This window comes from Pseudochaenichthys georgianus, chromosome 9 (assembly GCF_902827115.2).
Source record: "Pseudochaenichthys georgianus chromosome 9, fPseGeo1.2, whole genome shotgun sequence".
Classification (NCBI taxonomy): domain Eukaryota; kingdom Metazoa; phylum Chordata; class Actinopteri; order Perciformes; family Channichthyidae; genus Pseudochaenichthys; species Pseudochaenichthys georgianus.
In genome coordinates this window covers 28,761,877-28,782,582 of record NC_047511.1, presented here as the reverse complement: position 1 = coordinate 28,782,582, position 20,706 = coordinate 28,761,877, and the positions used below count along the sequence as shown (strand labels likewise).

Genomic DNA, 20,706 nt, shown 5'->3' with positions numbered 1-20,706 from the left:
TGGATAATTGCTCTGAGATGTGCTTATGTAGAGGTGCCTGAGGCAACAAACTCACCACCAACATAATAACAGTTTTAGTTGTGCAATGGAAGAAGTTTTAGAGGGAGAGGGAAGGAGGCAGAGGGACACAATGAGAGAGGGAGGGACACAATGAGGGTGAGCGAGAGAGAGAAGAAAGGGGAGTGTATGCAAGAAAAGGTCATGTTCTGAATAAATGCTTACCCTGCTTTATTTTCTGGTCTCACACTGAAGAACACTCGGCAAGGTTGCCCTCTGTATTCTTCAACCCTGTTGCAGTTCTTCGTTGTTCAGTGAACTTATCTTTGCTTTTGTTATATTTATGAAGCTGGATAGCGTTATCTGCAGTTTGGTATGAAGTGAGGTCAGTGAATTGATGGGACACAGCTGTCCCTCCTGTCCTGTGCACATATTTCCCCTGGGCATATATTTGCACACATGCACAATGACACACACCTTTCATTGATGTTAATTCACGGCCCCCTGGTGTCGTGGACACAATGTCACATTCCATCTTTCTCGATATCATACGCTTCCAAACACACTATTTAGCCAAACTGGGACCAATATTTTACTGTGATAGCCTGCTAGCTTAGCGCTACATGTTAATATGTGCGAGTTGTGTTGTCTGTTAATCCCCTGAGCGTTTTGCTTTAATCTCCTTTAATTTCATTCTCAATCTTTATGGAAATCAATGCTCGCAACCAACTCCTCATTTCACCATCTCCCTTACTAATTAAGACCAGGAAATTGTTCCTGGAATTGGCTGGCATGAGAGAAGCGCATCTCTCCCCTCAATCACTTTCTCATTCTCTCCTTGTGTTTGTAGTTATGTATTGTATACATTTGTTTTAACGAGCATGAGTCTGTTATTCTGCCTGTCTTTAGTATCTTACCATTTGTGGTTTTTCCATTCCATGTGTTGTGTCTGCTTGTTAGTCTTCATCTCCTGTGTGTATTTCCCTCACTGTCTGTGACAGTATCTGACTCTTTCTATTGGTTTCTCTTTGTCTCTCAGTATCTGCCTGTGTATGTGTGTCTCTTTGCGCTGTGTGGGAAGCCATGTGGTGGATTTAGGACTAAAGCTTTGGGTGATTACTCCCATAATGAACCATCATGCTCTGTTCAGGCTGTCATCCCCCACAGGGATTGACTGTATTATGAAGTTATCATTCAGCCTCAGCAATATCCTCACATAACTCTCTTAACAAATATATCTCACCATGAAATCTGATAATGATTAGATGTGTACTGCATACAATTAAACCTTATTATTATGTAGGTAAGAAGATGCCCTGCAGGAAATCTTAAAAGCTTTGTCAGCTGTGTATATAGGAAGCAACCAAACAGCATGATCATCGTAATGCCTTGTTTGCACAATACATTGTTCTCTCTTATCTCCTGATGATTCCTAACTTACAGAGAAGCTCCTAACTTCATTGCATTTACTTTGCAATTTAACATTTTTTACAGGGGTTTTAAATCTGCTCTCAGGTGTATGTGATGATCTTAGAGAAGTCATGGTCGGGTCATGGTTAATCATTGCTATTATTATTTATTACATACAAATGTCAGAGAACATTAATTAGAAACATGCTGAACCTTCTTCTTTTTGGGACTGCATGGTGACATTTGACTCTCGTCCTCGGTTTTAGCATTTACATTGTTGTACAGATTTCCTTTTACAAACAATTGAGAATGTACGAGCAGCAAAATGGTAAAAATCACATTACCAATATCACTTATTACTAGATAATTGCAGTATTTACAGCTCAATTACTTACTACATATATCCTTAAGCCAATGTACAAAGCGAAAGCATTTATAAAATTTGAAATACAAAATTCCACAAATTCTGGAAATAAGTAATAATAGCATGCATGCACTTTGTACTGGTTGTCATACAAAATATTCCAAATTGTCTACGGGACTCAATATAAAACCAGCATTTACAAATTATTTGTCATGGGCTTGATTGAATATTTTTTATACGTGTGTGAGCTTAGACACACACTATCTGTCACCATGTTTTTGTAAGATTGTGTTCTTGATAAAGCAGGAATAAACAAAGGCAGATTGATGGCTGGTAGGGCTAATGGATTGCTGCTTGGTTTTGAGAGAGATGAGGCAGATAATACAAGATGGACTCACTGACATCATTTTCTAGTGAATGGTTTGTCCGATCAGGTGGTTTTGGTAATTGGAAAAAGTATAGGAGGTCCTGCTGTATGCTGCCAACTTCCTCCTCTCTCTTTCTTCCTCTCACCTTTCAACTCTCACCTGCTTTCCGGACTTCCACCCTCCCTTCACTTCGCCCTTCCCCATCCCATTTTACGTCTCCCGTAATGGTTCCGTTGCGTGCTTCAACGGAGACGCTTCCCATTCACTTTGATGACTTTCAATGACTGCATTGTGGTTCCGTCGCGTCGCTTTGCCTCTGTTGCTCGCTTCGAAAATTGAGAAAAGTTCAACTTTTCAAGCGTTGACGGAAGCGCCAGCCAATCAAATCATATGCCAGTACAAGCGCTAGCCAATCAAATGCGACGGAGCCATGTGGACGTACCGTCATTGTCCTACACTTTGCCTCCTATCTCTTTAGCCTATGCCACTTTTTGATGAAATACCCAGATGACTGAGTTGACCGGTTCATCATTAAATAATTGCTCTTTCTAGTGTTTGTGTCTTTGTGTGCCCACACATAGTGTACAATAGTTGATGGATAAGGTGATTAAGAGTACACTTGGGAACCAGGAGAGTAAAAGGACAAAACAATAAAACACACACACAGAGGTTTAAAAAAGCTGAAGGACAGAGGGGAGAGGATGTGTGTCATACACCTGCAGCAATACTTTACAAACTATCAAAGTGACTTTAACACTCTTCAAAGTCAAAACATTTGTTATCTTTATATCTCAAAGATTGTATCACTTCAATATTGCTGTTAATGCTGCCATAGCAACAGACCTCTGGACTTTAGATTACCCACATCTGCAGATATGTAGCTTATTTTATTATTTATCCTTACATGCTGCCTTTGATAAATCTGTGATATGTGAAACTTTATCATCGTGATACAGATTGCACACATATTTTTTTTCAAGTAATGTACTTTATATATCATGTTGAAGGCATACAAAGGCCAGATTTGCAGCTCCATTTACCCCGATCATGTTGAGAAAAATTTGATCGTAAAACTCTGAGTTGCACCCAGAAGCGTGAATTAAAAAAACTCAATCCCCTCCATATGTTCTTATTTAGAAATCCATCACATCGGATCAGCACTATAAATAAAGTCACCTGCTAAGTCCTGCAACACTGCCACACCTCTTAGGTTACAATTTGTTTTATGGCCTTTTTCTATGGCAGGCTAATGATTTGAACATGTGTTAAGCTCAACTGCCAATATACCGTAGGGATACATGCATACAGAATGCTATATGGCATTTGACCAAGGAGGTGAACAGAAAAGCGAACGGTAAGAGTGAATAGCTTTATGGACCCGGGGGTGGACTTACGCAGAAGCTTTAAGTGTCATCGTGAAAGAAACTCAAAAATACAATTACAGGATTTGACCTTCAACAAGAAATCTGAAGGTAACTAATTCATAAGGATCTGCAGTTCAAGACGTGAAGACTCATCATAAACCAAGCTCAAGAGTGCTTTCTCCTTTTTACCTGTCTCAATTAATACATTTCCGTCTTTTGTGTAAGACATCATAAAGAAGAGTGGCGATGAGAGAAATAAAGATGCAGAGAAAATGTATTTGGCATTCATATCAGTTAAACCAAACTGTCCTTCCATTCACCCATGTGTTAATCCTCCCACAACGGTTTTGTTTCTTTGCTCATGTCTTTCAACGCCTCCGCTCCATCCTTATTTATTGTGTCTTTCCATGTTCTGTTGTTCTTATTTAAATGTCTAGCTAATTGTCCTAAAGTCTGCTACTGTGAGCATGTTTTTCCCTCAAAATGAAAACAGCTGAGCCATCTCTGAAACGTTCTGTGGAAGAAATGGCAGTGCATTCCATACTGCTTTGTAACGCTGTCATTTATCACAGCATGTTACCCATTAGTGTGAATCATCGTCTTTGGCCTGCTTGAGTTCCCTTAACTCCGGCAAGTCTATATGGAATGAAAGCAAGGTTACATATTGTATGCAGTGATTGAGGGGTGAGCATGGAACAAAGCAGCCTGTGTTCAAAAACGTAAGTGTATGTGTGGTTAACTCTTTTTTAAATGAAAACATTGTCTGTATATGTGTGTGTGTTTGTGGGCATTACTTGCCTCTAAGAATATACAGCATTTGTCCTTGCTATGTTCATTTCTAAAGTGACAGAAGAGTGGGAGAAGTCAATATATGCATGGCTGACTTCAACTACCAACTCCATAATTACCGTGTCATTGCTACCGCGGAAATGAGGTAGCTTGGTGTAAAATGACATGGCACCATCTCTGAAATGGGTTCCCTGAACGATGAATCACAGGATACTTTTGCCATAGGGCCTCCGACACAAGTTCACTTTCCATTGAGATTTTTAACTTTTGGTAATCCGTTTTATTTTAATTTTTTTCTCTTTGATATATTTCCAGGGATTTCCTGGTTTGAGATCCAATAATTACCCGTGCAAGCACTTTGCTTGTTTGGATTCAAGATTTGAATTGTGTTAGTCATTTGTTTCAATGCATCAGTGTGCTATGTGATGTTTCAACGTGGAACCCTTTCCAGCATTTTGAAGCCAGGAAATCAAACGGGCATGTTTTTGTTGCGGGTTCAAATCAAGTTATATTTATATAGCACATTTATAAAACCATTTTTGGTCGAGCCAAAGTGCTGGAATCCTCGGTTACCAGGATTCCACTTACAATGAGTGAGAAGCAAGCCGATTGCAGTGCAAAGTGCACATGCTGGAGTGTAAGGTTTAAACAAGTCATGGATGTAGGAAGGGACTACATATTTCACAGCATGGTAATGTGTGTGTCTCTTTTTGTCTCTCTCCTTAGACCTGAAGAAGTCATTTGAACAGGAACCCCTGGGAAAGGAAGTAACTCTGGAGCAGGAAGTCCTGTTGCAGTGTCGCCCTCCGGAGGGCATACCAGCAGCTGAGGTACGTAAGGGCAGCGTTATTGTTAACCTCCACCTGAGGGGAATGCCAAGCAAGACTTATTCACACACACCGAGGTAAAGTGTCTCAAAGGTCTCGCTGTGTCCGTCACATAACTTTAACGACTAGTCTTTGTGTCATTATTTGGACATGGTAGTTCATTAACACTATTGATGAGAAGGGATGAGTAATAAGGGATAGGGAAAGACTTAGAATAAGTGTGTGCAGACAAAAGTGAAGTAAAAAAAAAATAGATATATGTTGGTCTCTAATAGATTTAATGACACATTTTGTTATTCCGCAACAAATGAATAATTAGCATTTTTATCTTTCGTTGCCCAGAGCTAATTTTTCCTTCAACTTTCTGACAATAAACATATACAGAAATATAGCATCATATGTCCTTTTAGTATCACGTTATACTTAGTTCATATTAAACTTTTTAGGATGCTAGAAACGTGTAAGTGCTACATAATTATATAAGGCTTGCCTATTCACTTAACTAATAATTCATATTTGATTTATTTACCACTTGTATACAAAAAATGTGCCTGTTTGTCAGCAGAAACAACATAACAACTTCCCAATAGAGCCCATTATATATCGTAGCTAGGGGAATCACATGGGCACACACATTATTCCTCACTTATGGAAACAGCCTTTGTGGAGGTTTGCGCCCTCCCACTGCTCTAACTTTTTAATGTAACTACAAGAAGCAACGCATTGAAATTAATCACTAAACGTTTTTAGAAATATAAAGCTTTGTTTTACATATGTACATACATTTGTGTTAAATTGTCACAGGGAGAAATCAGAAAAACAGCCCAAATCTCAGTTTTGAGTCACAGATATTCGAATGCTCTACTGAAATGAGATTTACCTGATCCAAAGTTTGAACTTAGAATCAAATGTACCCAGAGAGCCAATTTGAGTTACAGCACAAGTTACTTGGGGAAATCTCTGAGAGAGGGAATATAGGCTAAACCTTTGCCGTCTCTACCTGAGCTTTGCACATTATAACTAGGGTAATTAATGAAAGTGGATGGCATGATGTTCCTCAAAAGGATTGAAAAATAATGTTATTTTTCATTAGCACAGATTTACACACTTCTGAAAATAGAAGTGGAAACACTTGCAGTAAAAGAAACACAAAAACACCCTTCACTTAGGGGAGAGTAACATTTGCCAACAAGTAAAATCCCAACATCATTATGTTGGCCATTTAAAGAGGTCACTTAACTGCCTTGCTCAAGGAACCTTGTTTAAACAAGGCTGACTTAATGAGGTCAGAGGGTCCCAGCAATGCTGTTAATTCCAACAGCAAAGTGTGGTACATTTTACAAAGCGTCCCCCTTTATTGTAGGATAATAATGTGTAGCTACTGCAAGTCCATTGTCAGCTCATAGACATTTTACTGACTCATCTAATGGGCCACACAGTAAACATCCACTTTAGGAGAGCCACACGTGTCACTTTCACTCCCTGAGGGCCTTAACTTCAGTGAAGAGTGTCATTCGCAATTCAAATTGTTTTTTATTTTCCTTGTTTCATCTGGCTGCATTCCCACCTGAATGGATAAAAAGACCTAATTGAATGTAGCCAGTCGCTGGGGGAGAGCAGCACAGCACAAGGAGACGGCTGCGCTCCCGGATAAGGAGTCTCTGAATCAGGTCTCGCTCAGGGTTTGATAGTCGTTTTCATTTGCACCTAAGTACACAGCACCCCTGAGACAAAGAGGGGGGGGGGGACTGAAGGAGAGGGCGTGAGATAGGCAGACAGACCATTGTACAAAGTGAGGGGGATTGTGTGGAGTGAAAGGCAGAGGTGATGGTGGGACAGAAAGAGGTGTGATGGGGAAGAACACACTGATACATTGGTAAAATTGTGATCAGTTTTTATAGTATAAAGCCACAAAGACTTGAATGCTTTTTTCCCACTTGTATTGTCCCTCTCTCTCTCTGCCACACACCCACACTTACTACTCACAATACTTCATCTCAGAGACAAAAATCTACACTAATGTCGAATGACTACTGCTGCCTCATCTGCCTTTTTATTTCTACTTGAACACAATACTTTCATGCACAAAATCACACAGAAAAACAAAGACACCAACACACACTCAGAGCTTCTTTTCCAGTGTGTTCAATTTGTTACATTTTCCATCTGTTTCTCCTGTCATACTGGAATCTCAGAGTAAATGGATTGTTCCGTCTCCCCTGTCTGCTCAAGCTGATTAGAGGGATTTAGGTTTAAAACCAGTTGATGACCGCAGGATGTAGCCCTGACTTTCTGTTTTATCTCCTCTGACTTTCTATTCCTCTTTGTTCTTATCAAGTCCTTTCTCTTGTCTCATTCTCTACCTCCTCTTTTACTTGCTTGCTTTTAGACACACACACAGACACACACATAACCAACCATCGTTCTTTTGATTGACAGCTGTGTTGTCCCGTGACCTCTCTTAAAATGTTCTAATATTAGTGGTTGCGGTTGCGGTGTCGACCAGTTGACGACTGTTGTAAAGTTGTCAATGTGATGGGGTCGGTGCCCTGATATGCGATAGCCACATTGTAATAGTCAGCTGGCATCACGTGGGTGTCAACACGATGCACCAGAGCATTGACTAAAACACATACACAAACACACAGACACCGACACACCAAGACACACATTGAGGTTACTTATTCCAATTCATATTCATGCAACATATGTAAATACCAACATATCCATGCAGATGTTTATCCATACACATAAACCCATGCAAATACAGACTTGAAAAAGTCAAACACACACACACACAAAAACAAACACTTAAAGTAAAGAATGACAAAAGGTACACCAAGGGACAGATTAGCCAGGGATCATTTTAACGGCTGCACCAATGTATGACTTGAGAGGTCAGGGTCAAACCAATCCAAGATTGCAAATAAAATGTCTACACGCCCACCAATGCAAAATAATGTCCTCCTCACTTTCCTCAGACAGTACTGCTCTTATCCTCCGTCAGTCTTCTCTGTGTTCTTTTCTCTCTCTCTCTTTCAATCGAAAACTCCTGAGAGACACAATATGAAGCATTGTGAAATCCTTGAGAAACATCTAAATCTCTTTAGACTGTGATAGAAACCCTTTAACAGCTGATGTAAAGCTATTGGATTCAGCAGGGAGGGTTCAGCAGTTCAACAGGAAAGGTTTTATGGACACAGATGGTGAATTCAGAGAACTTGCAACAAGTGCAGCCCTATGTTCACTTTCAAAGAAAAGTTTGCTTCAATTTATTAATTTTTTTTTCATATTTACATGAGGATATTTGAATCCTTTATGTTAGAGTATATTTAACAATTGTGAAAAAGCTATACAAAGCATTCCAATCGGGGATGTTACAGTGTTTAGGGGTCCCCTCTCATTTCACAGGTAACGCACAAGTAATACATAGTTCCTGTCAATCTCAAGAAGTCACACTCAATACTGCACTTCCTTGGGTTCTCAGCAGTACAGCTGCCAAATGTTAAGTCAATCCAATGAAGCGTTGTTGAGGAAGGACAGAGACATCTTTTTTATATGTTTAGAAGAATTACATATCTGGTCCGAGGTCATCTAAACCAGTCAAGATAAGTTAATCAGCCATTAAAAGTTTTGTTCAAATATCTAAACAAAAAACCAGTGTGAAACTTGGATCTGAGCCACACTCATCTATATGTTTCCCTATGAATGCTATAAGGTTCATTAGGATATAGAGACAGCAGAGTGAAGCAGCAGTCTGAGAGCAAAAATACATTTTTTAATCTTGAAACCGAAGAGTATAGGATTGACCCCACAGGCCAGGCAAAGCCAGTAGACTGCACATAGCAGGTGGACGTATGTATTTATGTGTGTGTATCATGACTGTGTGTGAATAGTTGTGTGTGTGCCTGTCTGCATCTGTCTCTGTGTGATTGATCACCCCAGCTGCAGTGAAATAAACACATCAGTGTGTGTGGTGACAGGCACTATCCCTACCCCAAAAACACACACACACAAACACAAACACAAACACACACACACACACACACACACACACACACACACACACACACACACACACACACACACACACACACACACACACACACACACACACACACAGTCAGACAGTAACTTGATACGTGTCAGGAGCCTGGTCCAGTTCATGTCACATTCTTTAACACTCAATCCACACCTAAATGAGTCAAATATGTTTGCTAGGATAATGGCGTATTAACATATACATGATATATCTGACTTTTATCCTCCCCTTTATTAAATATGATATGTTCTGATGATAACATTACTTGAGTAAGTTACATTTCATTGTTATGTAGGGTGGCATAGGAAGATTGTCCATTAAGGATATGATTTAGATTCAAGCTCCAAGCCCCATATTGGCCAGCATTTTTCAATTTGTCCTGCCTAAGTGTCCTTGAGCAAAACACATCCCGCTGCCAGCACCAAGGTTGTTTTTATGTAGCAGATTGGAGGCAGCAACTGAAAAGTTGAAGTTGCCTTCAGGCAGAAAACACACACACACACACACACACACACACACACACACACACACACACACACACACACACACACACACACACACACACACACACACACACACATCATTCTAGTATAATATTTTGCCTTTGGTTTCACTTTCAATGTCACTTGTTTGTGAATGACTTTTGTTGGCCAGTATGAAATAATAAGTCCAGACACGTGTGTGTGTGTGTGTGTGTGTGTGTGTGTGTGTGTGTGTGTGTGTGTGTGTGTGTGTGTGTGTGTGTGTGTGTGTGTGTGTGTGTGTGTGTGTGTGTGTGTGTGTGTGTGTGTGTGTGTGTGTGTGTGTGTGTGTGTGTGTGTGTGTGTGTGTGTGTGTGTGTGTGTGTGTGTGTGTGTGTGTGTGTGTGTGTGTGTGTGTGTGTGTGTGTGTGTGTGTGTGTGTGTGTGTGTGTGTGTGTGTGTGTGTGTTGGGGGGGGTGGGGTGGGTGGGTGGGTGGGTCTCTCTGTGTGCCTCTGTGTACCTGAGTGACTCTTGATGAAAATCACAGCAGACTTTTCTGTCAGAAGGCATCAGTGGTGCGGTGTGGCCAAAACGCTAAGGGCTACCTCACTCTCATACCGTACAGTATACTGTACACAGACATAGTACATTTAATTCCCCTGAAGTCTCCGTTGTTAATGTGTCATATGATGACACTAGTAACAGAGTATGACTGGATGTTATAACATCAGTGGTGGTAATGTGCTTTAAATGGACAGTGTATGTGACAGTGTGAAATAAACTGTCTAAAAAATAAGACGTGCTCTATTCCTGTACACAGAGAAGCAGATCTATCAAATTCACCGCTTTTTGAGATCTTATAGTAGCTCAATGTCTCACCACAACATTATTACATACTACTTGACAAACTACAGTATGTGCAAGTGCTGAATACATTATAAACATGTATTTCCCCAGAACATGCCAAATATTGAAACTTTTTTTTAATTGAGATTTATTGGTGAAACCAGGAAATTACCACGAATGGAATGTCTTTGTTTTGGACTTGTGTTACTCTCAATAAATACAAATAAGGACATCCCACGGGATAGCAAGGTCTATTGATATAAATTGTTTTATCACATAAAGCATTGGATAGTCACTCACACGCAAACATGTTGTGACCACCACATCATAACAATGACAGTTCTCATTCATAACACTCCGTTCGATGTCTCACTATGGGATGCGCCTCATCGCGGAGCAAACAGAAGCATCAATCTCATTACGCCAATCCTGATTGGCTGGTGATCTTGACGTCAGAGTCAGGGAATTCACCCCCTATAAGTAGCTTGCGCCACAACGCATGCATCATTCAAACACCTCTTCTCGCTTCAGAGCACATCTCTACAGTAGCCGGACAAGCTTAACGGCCCACAGACTGAACCCAAATACCCATTTCGGTCGACGGGCGCTCGCCGGCTACTCCTTCTGCTTCGCAGGAAGACGGTAGTACTAACGCAGTTAGTATTAAAATCGACCTCGCCCTTCTCTCCCCGAGAAAGTAAGGTAGGTCTGATTTTTTAAGCTAGCAGCACACCTGTTGCTAGCTCGCTCCCTCTCTATCGACACCACGGTAGCGAGGACGTTTTTTCTTTTCTCCTCTCCACGGAGGAAGAAAGGATTAAAAAGAGCATACTGTCACTCCAGTCAGTATTCTCCGAGAATAAAAGACCCACACCGTCCTTTTCTCCGGATTAAGGACTAGGTGGTAACATCTTTTTCTCCCATCCTACCTGTCGAGAGCGGGCCCTCTCCACGCCACGAGGCGAACAAGATGGACGCCCCTCTCCCTCACACTAGATGAGTCAGGGACTCGGTGGCTCGACTCTGCGGCTGCGGGTTGAAGATCTCGGGCGCAGACACACACCAGGTCTGCTCGGGCTGGAACACGTCGAGGCGCTATCGACAACCCCGGCTCGTGCGGACATTGTGTCCGCTTCACCGTAAAGAGCCTCCGCCGACGGTTAGCACGACAAGCTAGCCTGTCGGAGCAGGACCCCCCCATGTCCACTGATTCCGCCACAGAGAGTGAACCCCTCTCCGTGTCGGTCTGGGGCTCATTATCTGCGATGGCTACAGAACCGGAATCCCGCGCCCTGGCAGGCCGGGACCCGGTGACGGCAAGACACGCGGGAATGGGTCCCCGCGCTTTACCAAGCTGGGGCTCCCGGTAAGACCTCACCATGGTCTCACCCGCGGAGGATGTCCTCGAGCTGGACTACGAGGAGGACGAAGAAGAGGACGCCTTGGTGTTCCTCCTGTCCGAGTCGGATGAACAGGAAGAGGATACCTTCATGTCATCGGCTCAGGCTGCAAAGCCTGGAGCGAGGGCTGCTCTCCCGGGCGATAGCACACCAGCTTCGCCCGGTCTGAGCATGGACCTGCAGGCCGTGTGTAAATGCGCTGCGGCCAGACTCAACGTCCCGTGGCCTGAAATGGCCAAGGAGACCTCCAGGTCCCGCTACGAGGGAAAACATCTTCCCCAAGCAGCGGGGGAAAAGAGGCAACTCCTTCCGGTCTTCCCGGAGATGTTGGATGAGGTGTCGGTCTCGTGGAGAGACCGGCCCTTCAGCAACAAGGTCCCAATCCAGGGTGCCTCCTCCCTAGACTGTGACGGAATGGAGAAGCTCGGCCTGCTCCGCATACCGCCCATGGTCACCGAGCAGGAACCCCACACTGCCAGCAAAGCGCCACGGCGTGCGGAGAGTATTGGTTATTATGAAATGCGTAGTGGCACTACCCCCGACTTTTCTAGTACGGGGCGCGCCTACGGGTGCTGTCCTTTCACGGAAGGTGGTCACCACGGACGCATGTCTGACAGGCTGATAGGGTATTTACGAAGGTCGCCCGGTGAGGGGTCTCTGGAGCAGAGACCTCCAGCGGGCGCACGTAAATCATCCGGAGCTTTTAGCGGTGTTCCCCACCCTAAAACGCTTTCTGCCTTCTCTCAGAGGACACCATGTCCTCGTGAGGACACCGCCAAGGGAGGTTGTGTTGTCTCCAGTCACACACACTGGCACACAAACTGATCCCTTGGAGCGGCAGACGTCTCCTCTCTCTGAGAGCGACGCATGTACCAAAAGTGATGCACCTCAGGACAGAACTACTGTCCCGAGGTGCACCACTCTATGCAGACTGGACTCCTCATCCAAGGATCGGGAGTATATATATCAGCTGTTGTGCGGGCAGCCATGGCAGCCCCCACTACGCAGGGACAGGCGGGGGGGGGCGATCCTTCACCCACGCCCAGAGCGCGGGGCACTATGGGCTTGACCCGTGAGTGGTACAATCTGAATACAGTGGGACTCCCTCAGAAGGTGATAAACACTATTCAGAGTGCGAGAGCTTCCTCCACCAGGTCTCTTTATGACTGTAAGTGGAGGGTGTTTGAGGAGTGGTGCCTTCAAGAAGGACACATCTCTTTTCAATGTCCTGTCGGGGTGATTTTATCATTTCTACAGGACTTGATCGATAAACACAGAGCTTTCTCCACGATCAAGGTGTACCTGGCTGCTATTGCTGCATGCCATGTGGGCTTTGAGGGTAAGACGACTAGCCAACATCCTTTGGTCTGCCGTTTTATGAAGGGAGCTCGCAGGCTCCTCCCTGTCTCCAGGTCACTGGTGCCCTTATGGGACTTGGCAGTGGTTTTAAATGGGCTCAGAATGACCCCATTTGAACCCCTGGAAGGAGCTGACATGAAACATCTGTCACTCAAGACAGTGCTGTTACTGGCCCTTGCATTCGCCAAGCGGGTCAGTGATATTCATGCGCTGTCTGTACATCCTTCATGCACTCAGTTCGCCCCAGGGCAAACGAGAGTGTTGTTGAAGCCCAACCCTGCCTTTACACCAAAGGTGGTTGGTTCGTGTACCCCGATTGACATTGAGGCATTTCCTCCGCCGCTGGTTTCCTCCGGGGAGCAGCAGCAGGATCTGTTGTGTCCAGTCCGTGCTTTACGCACATATATGGACAGATCAAAGGAGCTTCGTCTTAATGACCAACTCTTTGTGTCCTGGGCTAACCCTCACAAGGGCAAGCCTGTTACTAAGCAACGGCTCTCCCACTGGATTGTGGAGGCAATTGCTTTGGCCTATACGAGTCAGAGTTTGCAAGCACCTTCGGGTCTGCGGGCTCACTCGACTCGGGGCCTGGCTACATCCTGGGCTTTGTTCAAGGGTGTTTCCATCCAAGACATCTGTGCAGCGGCGAGCTGGTCCTCGCCGCTCACTTTTGTCCGCTTTTACAGGCTAGACGTCTCTGCTCCAAGCGTGGCCCGAGCAGTGCTGGGCACCTTGTTGAGTCGGGACTCTACCTGTTAAGTTCTGGTTGGTCGGTGATTTTCGAGATAAGCTCGTCTGGCAATACGGGAGCTAAAATGTCCCATAGTGAGACATCGAACGGAGTGTTATGAATGAGAACTATAGGTTACTTACGTAACCCCAGCCATCAGAGTAACATGAAGTGAGATGTCTCACCAGACGGCCCTCCTTGCTATGGTGAAGCGAGAAGAGGTGCTTATTTTGAATGACGCATGCGTCGTTGCGCAAGCTACTTATAGGGGTTGAATTCCCTGCCACTGATGTCAAGATCACCAGCCAATCAGGATTGGCATAATAAGATTGATGCTTCTGTTTGCTCCGCGATGAGGCGCATCCCATAGTGAGACATCTCACTTCATGTTACTCTGCGAACTGGGGTTACGTAAGTAACCTATAGTTATTCCATCCTTGCCCTGCTCTTGAGAAACATGATAAATATGTCCGTTTGGTGAGTGTGTCTGTGTGTGCGTTTCTGTGCACAAAAAACAATTTATGTAATGCTGCTTCCCCAATAGATCCTTACCTTAATCCTCTTTGAGCCAGCATAGTAAGCCCCATGGCTCATCTCCCATCACATTTTACCTTTATCCTCAACCTCTGTCAGAAATCATCACCGTAATCCACAGATTAGTCAGCAATCTCTTCTTTATTCTGACTGTCTAGACTCTAGGTGATTTATTGAAACGGTGTTAAGATTATTAAAATGCTGTTGCGATGGTCTATCCCCTATTTGCAAATGGTGCAGATGAGGGATGAAGGAGAGATTTAAGTGTGGTTTCAGTGATACATGTATTGTGGTTGATTTTTGGTGATGTCGAGAGGATTGTGATCATTATCTAATGATGTATAAACAGCCACATGAATGGACATTAATGTAAATACACATGGTACATGCCGTGTCTTGCATCGCAGTGCAATCGTTCAGCCACAAAAAACAGTGTCCACTCATCTGTGCTCCTAAAGGGATCCAGATACTATAGCTAAGCAGGAGGATAATCATACTAACATGTCAGTGATTTAAAGTCAGGCACTCACACACACACCCACACACACACACACACACACACACACACACACACACACACACACACACACACACACACACACACACACACACACACACACACACACACACACACACACACACACACACACACACACACACACACACACGCGCACACAGGCAGAAGAAGACAGCACATTTTGTCTAAACTGCAATTCCTGGAGCTTAGAGAGGCATTACACCACGTAGAAAGATGCGTCATCTGATGTAGATAATATCCATCAGACTTCAGATCGGCATTGGACATTTGTATTTCCTTTTCCTGTATTTTATCATCATCTATCAAACTTGCTCACTTTTGTATTCAATTGAGTGGTCTCTCTGTGTCTCCATACAGTCACACAATTAGTGTTTCTGCTGCTTGTATTCCCAGTAAAGTTATATGCGTTTCCAATCGATGTCGCTGACTAGACAGAGACTCAATATGTATTGCTTGCAAAATATTCTTGCAAACAATCTATGCTAACTTATTTTCTGACTTTCCTGCATGCATTGGTTTCAGACAATGACTGGAACTTTTTATAAAAACACTAAGCCTAGATGTTATTCTTTGCTTTCACAAGTGGAATGGTTCTGCTTGTTCAGCCCTGACGGTCACTACGAGCACTTACAGTAAATTCCCCCATCGTCAGGCCATTTCAGGAAACCATCAATCAAAATTTAAAAAGGGAAGCTTCTCATTACATTTAGCCGCCCTATGTTTTGTCTCGTCGACCTGCATTATTTTTCTTCCATCTTCATAGAATACAGGAAGTGTGCAGGCCAGTGATCATATGTAGTTTTAGGTCTGTGGTCTGAGGTTTTAGTTTTTTTGAGACTACGACTTTGTTCTTTATGTGTGCTTTATGTAACGTTGAATGAGTGCTTGAAGTATAAAAGCAGGAGATAATGAGTGTAGATCCCTCTACACACCCTAAATTAGGCAAAACTGCTCCCCCTACTTTAATTACCCATTCAAAGGCTTTGGCAACACTATGAGACTATCTTTTTAATCAAGCCTTTTTTATGTCTGTCTTTAAGTGGCATGGAAAGAGTATTACAAGTTCAATAGCTGATCCTTAACTCTGTTTTTTAAATGAATGCTTGTTGGTTGACTTTCGAAGAAACCTTGCACATTGTCCCATCTAAGCTACTTTCTCTGTTTATTTCTGTTGATGTCTTTCAAAAGTTTTTCACACTTTTCCACGGACTCTTGTCTCTTTTTACACTTTGTCGCCAGTGCTGTCTCTCAGGCACTTGTCCTCCTTGACACAGTTCTGAGAGAAAGCTGTGAATTGAGGGTGACATAACAGCGTAGACTAGTGTACTGCGTTGTCAGGCGGCTAGCCGTGCTGCCCTCGGCACTCCTGACAGTTTTGCCATGGATGAATGAACACACTGTTTTGACACGGGGTGCGACAGTGTCAAATAACATAACTCTGTTCTTTTCGGTCCTCTGTCAGTCAGTTTTATCAGTTTTTCGACTTTGATAGTCTTTTGGGAAAACACGTCTTTTAATTCTATAAATGTTGTGAGCATATATTATCATTCTGCGATGGAGAAAATAGTATGTCATTATGAAATAACAGTTAAAAACAGTCCTCATTCCTACTGCTGTGTAGAGTTGAGAGATAATTGTATAAGCTTAACTACTAGAGCAGTTGGAACAGTAAATTCCTCATTTGGGACCAAAACTGAACAATTTTAATAAGCCACAGTGATGAATAATTGCTACAAATTAATTGCTTTTCACTTACAACACTATCCACTTAAGTAGTCTTCAGTTAGTTAATGAAAGAGGTCATTTTCAGTGCATTTTATATTTCTTTAAATGTGACTATGTTGATAACAGAACTTTGTCAGATGATTACCGTGTGGAGCCGATATAATGTTTGCAATGAAATGTGATGATGACCCATTCCTCCATTTAACCTTTTACTTGTGTTATGTGAAATCAAATATGAATGCATTTTTACTGAGCTATAATAATCATGATACTGCTTACACACTGGCATTGTATTGAATCATCAGCTTATCAAACATTCTTCCTAGAAGCTCTTGGACCTATTGATGCTTTGCTGATTTCAGAAGCATTACTCATTCAAAGGTAGATGGCTTGACTTACTGTAAGTGTGACCTTGCAGGGGCGGATGCATAGCACTTAGCGGTAAGATGCTCCTTTAGCTCTTTTGGAAACCATAAAGAGAGAATATGCTGCTGCTGATGGTCTCTGTTGTCTTTTTGTCAGTCAAAACTGTAAAATCAATACTGCAGCTTGATGCACAGCCACACACAAATATATCAAAGACATGGTATTGACCAATGCAGGTAATTATTCTGCTGAAATGTTACTAAATAAGGAACGAACACATTCAGCTTCATAGTGTACCTTATCATTAACTCACCTAGAAAAAAGAAGCAACTCTCCAGAAACCCAATGTTAAATTGATAATCCTTTCAAAACCTGCAAGAACGTTATCCAAATGAATGTGTTACTTAATAAGGTTTGTTTAGAAATAGATCATTGTCATGGTAAAGGTAAATTGAGTGAATTTAACTCAGAGCTCTATTGTCTATGTCAAACACCTTGCCAACCCAATAATCAACCAAAACAAATAAACAAAATGGAATGCATTTCCACATATTTTTGGCTTTGGACAAATATATTTACTCTGCTACTCAGTCTGAAATTAATTAAAAAGGGTATTTATTGTATTTGTATTATGTCCATTGTGATGTTTGTTTAGCATGCTCATATTTCTCTGTACATCCTAAAACAAAATGTAATGCTGAAAAACAGGGAGATCCCCAGTAGTTCAGCTGACCCGGCTAATAAAGCAAAGCTGATTTTGTTATTGGGCGGTTTTAATAACACTGGAGAGCTGGAGAGTCAATTAAATAGGATTAGCATGCCCCAATCAGCTCAGAGCCTCTTCATGCTTTAATGATTATGGAGTGTCATCAGCACTCCTACACTGTACAGTGAATCAACTCTGACACACACACACACACACACACACACACACACACACACACACACACACACACACACACACACACACACACACACACACACCCACACACACACACACACACACACACACACACACACACACACACACACACACACTTACACAACTGTGTGTCAGTTAGGTAATTCAAGGGTTAGCCTTGTGCTTATAAAATGTATATACTTTACATGCATGCAGGCATAGGAAAAAGTGACGAATACATTTGTTTCTTCTTAGGACATTTTGTTTTCATTTATGATTTTACCACAAACTCCCTTAATAAGGTTGGTTAGCGAGGTTGAAGGTTTAAATCTACCTTGAATACGTATTTTCTTTTGTAAATTAAACATCTAAAATAACTGGACAAGGCTAATGTTGACCTTGTTTGAGATAGGAACAAAGTACACATTAGCTGATAACCCTGTGCGTGGAGGGACATACCTGACGGGGGGAACTGAAGTATATATTAGCTTGAAAAACAAAAACAGACAGTCCTCCTACCCCTACTACCCACCTCTGATATAATTCATGTACATTCTTTATAAACACTTTTCTTTATAGGAAATTAGATTGGTGTTTTATTGTAATGGCAGTACATACAGAATAAATGTCTGCATTGGCAGTCTAAAAATTAAGCACCATTTGACAAGGGGTTTATATAGTTGGCACAACTTGATAGAAACACATTGCTACAAAGCTGAGTTGCGACATCACAGGTGTTTTTGGATGTTAATACTAAAACACTTGTGCTCTTGAGCGTTCTGTGTCCTGTGGTGTCTTTCGCACACCCTCCCATCTGCCCTCATGTCATCCCCCGCTGTTACTTTATTCTTTATTTCTCTTTCTTCTACTTTACCCTTCCATGCTTTCTTTTTTCTCCATCTTCTGTTTTTGCCATTAGTGATGTTAAAGTACTTAGTGAACTGGAGGGTTCAGCAGGAAATGCGAAATACATCACTCTCCAGAGCAATAAAGAAAGTAACAGAGACACAGATACAGAGGGCTTCAACACTTTTACTGCATTGACCCGCAACCATGCACAGGGCTCTTCTATAATTTAACAAGCTGTCAATCATGTTCAACACTGGCTCACAGCAACCAAATGTTAGGCAACACACAGCCTTTAACGTTTTAATAAACTCCGTAGTATCTCCCGAAGGACACTTGCTGCTTAAGTTTAGGCGTAAAGTATTTTTTGAGCTGTAGTTGAGTTAGATCTAAAAATGTATTCTGTATTCAAATAAATGCTGGGAATATGAGTTTAACTGGTTTAATCTGCTAGAAAATACCAATAATTAGGCGTTATGCTTCAATAGTCAACGGTTTTATTAACCAAAATGTATGTTCAACATTTGACAGTTTTGTAAAGGCTTATTCTGACAGTTTCCATCACTGTCATTGTATTTTGGTTCTAGTTTACCTAAATACCTCCAGAACACATACAGTATCAACAGTCAGAGCTTGCTAGTCTTAGTGAGTATTGTAAGTATGCTTTATTTAAACAGAAGACGTTTAATCCTTTCATTCTCAAAGTTGAAGTTCTCCATCGTAAGAACAAAGTGTCTCTTGAGCTTTTCCCTGGTGATATTTTTGAGGTGTTTTTTTCTGATTGTAGTTGTTACTAGGTCAGCGTCTGTTTGGGGAAACCTCTCTTTGATGCGTCTGAGCTCTTGAGTGGATTTTGATGTTTTTCTTCTTGCCTCTTCCTGTAGTGATTTGCGCTGAGGGTCTCATTTCAACTTTCCATCCCCTAACACTCTCGCCTGTAACTGTCATCTCTGTATTATTGTCCTTCTCCCTTCGGCAACCACTGCTACTATTACAGTGCCCATGCATTTTCATCCTAAGAGCTTAAAGTCTGAGTGGTTTTCTATGTACTTACTTGTTTTTCATTTGTATTCATTTATTTTATTCCAATTTCCTGTCTTCATTTTTTCTTGACTGGGTTCTCAGAATAAGTAAACCTTTATTTTTCTTTTGACGATGAGGAAATACATAATATAATAACATTTATTTGAGCAAATAAATGCACAAATTGCCTTCGTCATCTGTAAACATTATACAAACCAGTGTAGCCTTCAAATGCTGAAAATATCTCATTACAAGTAGAACAAGCTGGAACACTGGCATACATATACCAGTAGTGAATACATCTGATGTCACATGAGTAAGTTACAAAAGTCCCTCCTTCCCCAACACATGGAATGAGCAGTTGTTAACTAAGTGTCTCAGTGGAAATGGCTTTGCTCCCTGACCCTCAGGTCCCTATCTACCATCTCTTGGTTGTCCTTCCTATTTGCTATAATAATACTTCTATAGTGAACTACTTTATGTTTTTGAATAATTGATATACATTTGCCTCACCTTTAAACCATCATTTATTTTATTTACTCTACTTACTTCATTTTCACTACACTGCTTCACTTATTTCATGTTGTTATTTTTTTAGTTTTACATGCCCTTTAGAAATCATGGTTTCGGTCTGAACAGTTTTTGAACAGTTTTTTGTAAGGTCATTTTATTTGATTGTCAGTCAGGAAATACTTTATGTTTTCTTTCATGGTTTGCAAACTTCTGCATCACCGCCCTTCTTCTCTGCATCCTTCGCTTTCTGCACATCTCCTTTTCCCTTTTACTCACGAATCACCTGTACTATGTCTCAAAGT

General features: G+C 42.0%; 1 protein-coding gene across 2 annotated transcripts in view; it reads left to right on the top strand.

The window, feature by feature from the left end:
- The window catches only part of LOC117452086 (netrin receptor UNC5C-like), a 243,835-nt gene that overhangs the window by 144,453 nt on the left and 78,676 nt on the right, over positions 1-20,706 (top strand). For both annotated transcript variants that reach the window (XM_034090541.1, XM_034090540.1), the window contains exon 4: positions 5,019-5,122. In XM_034090541.1, the coding sequence (XP_033946432.1) occupies positions 5,019-5,122 (104 nt within the window). The remainder of the gene's footprint in view (positions 1-5,018; positions 5,123-20,706) is intronic.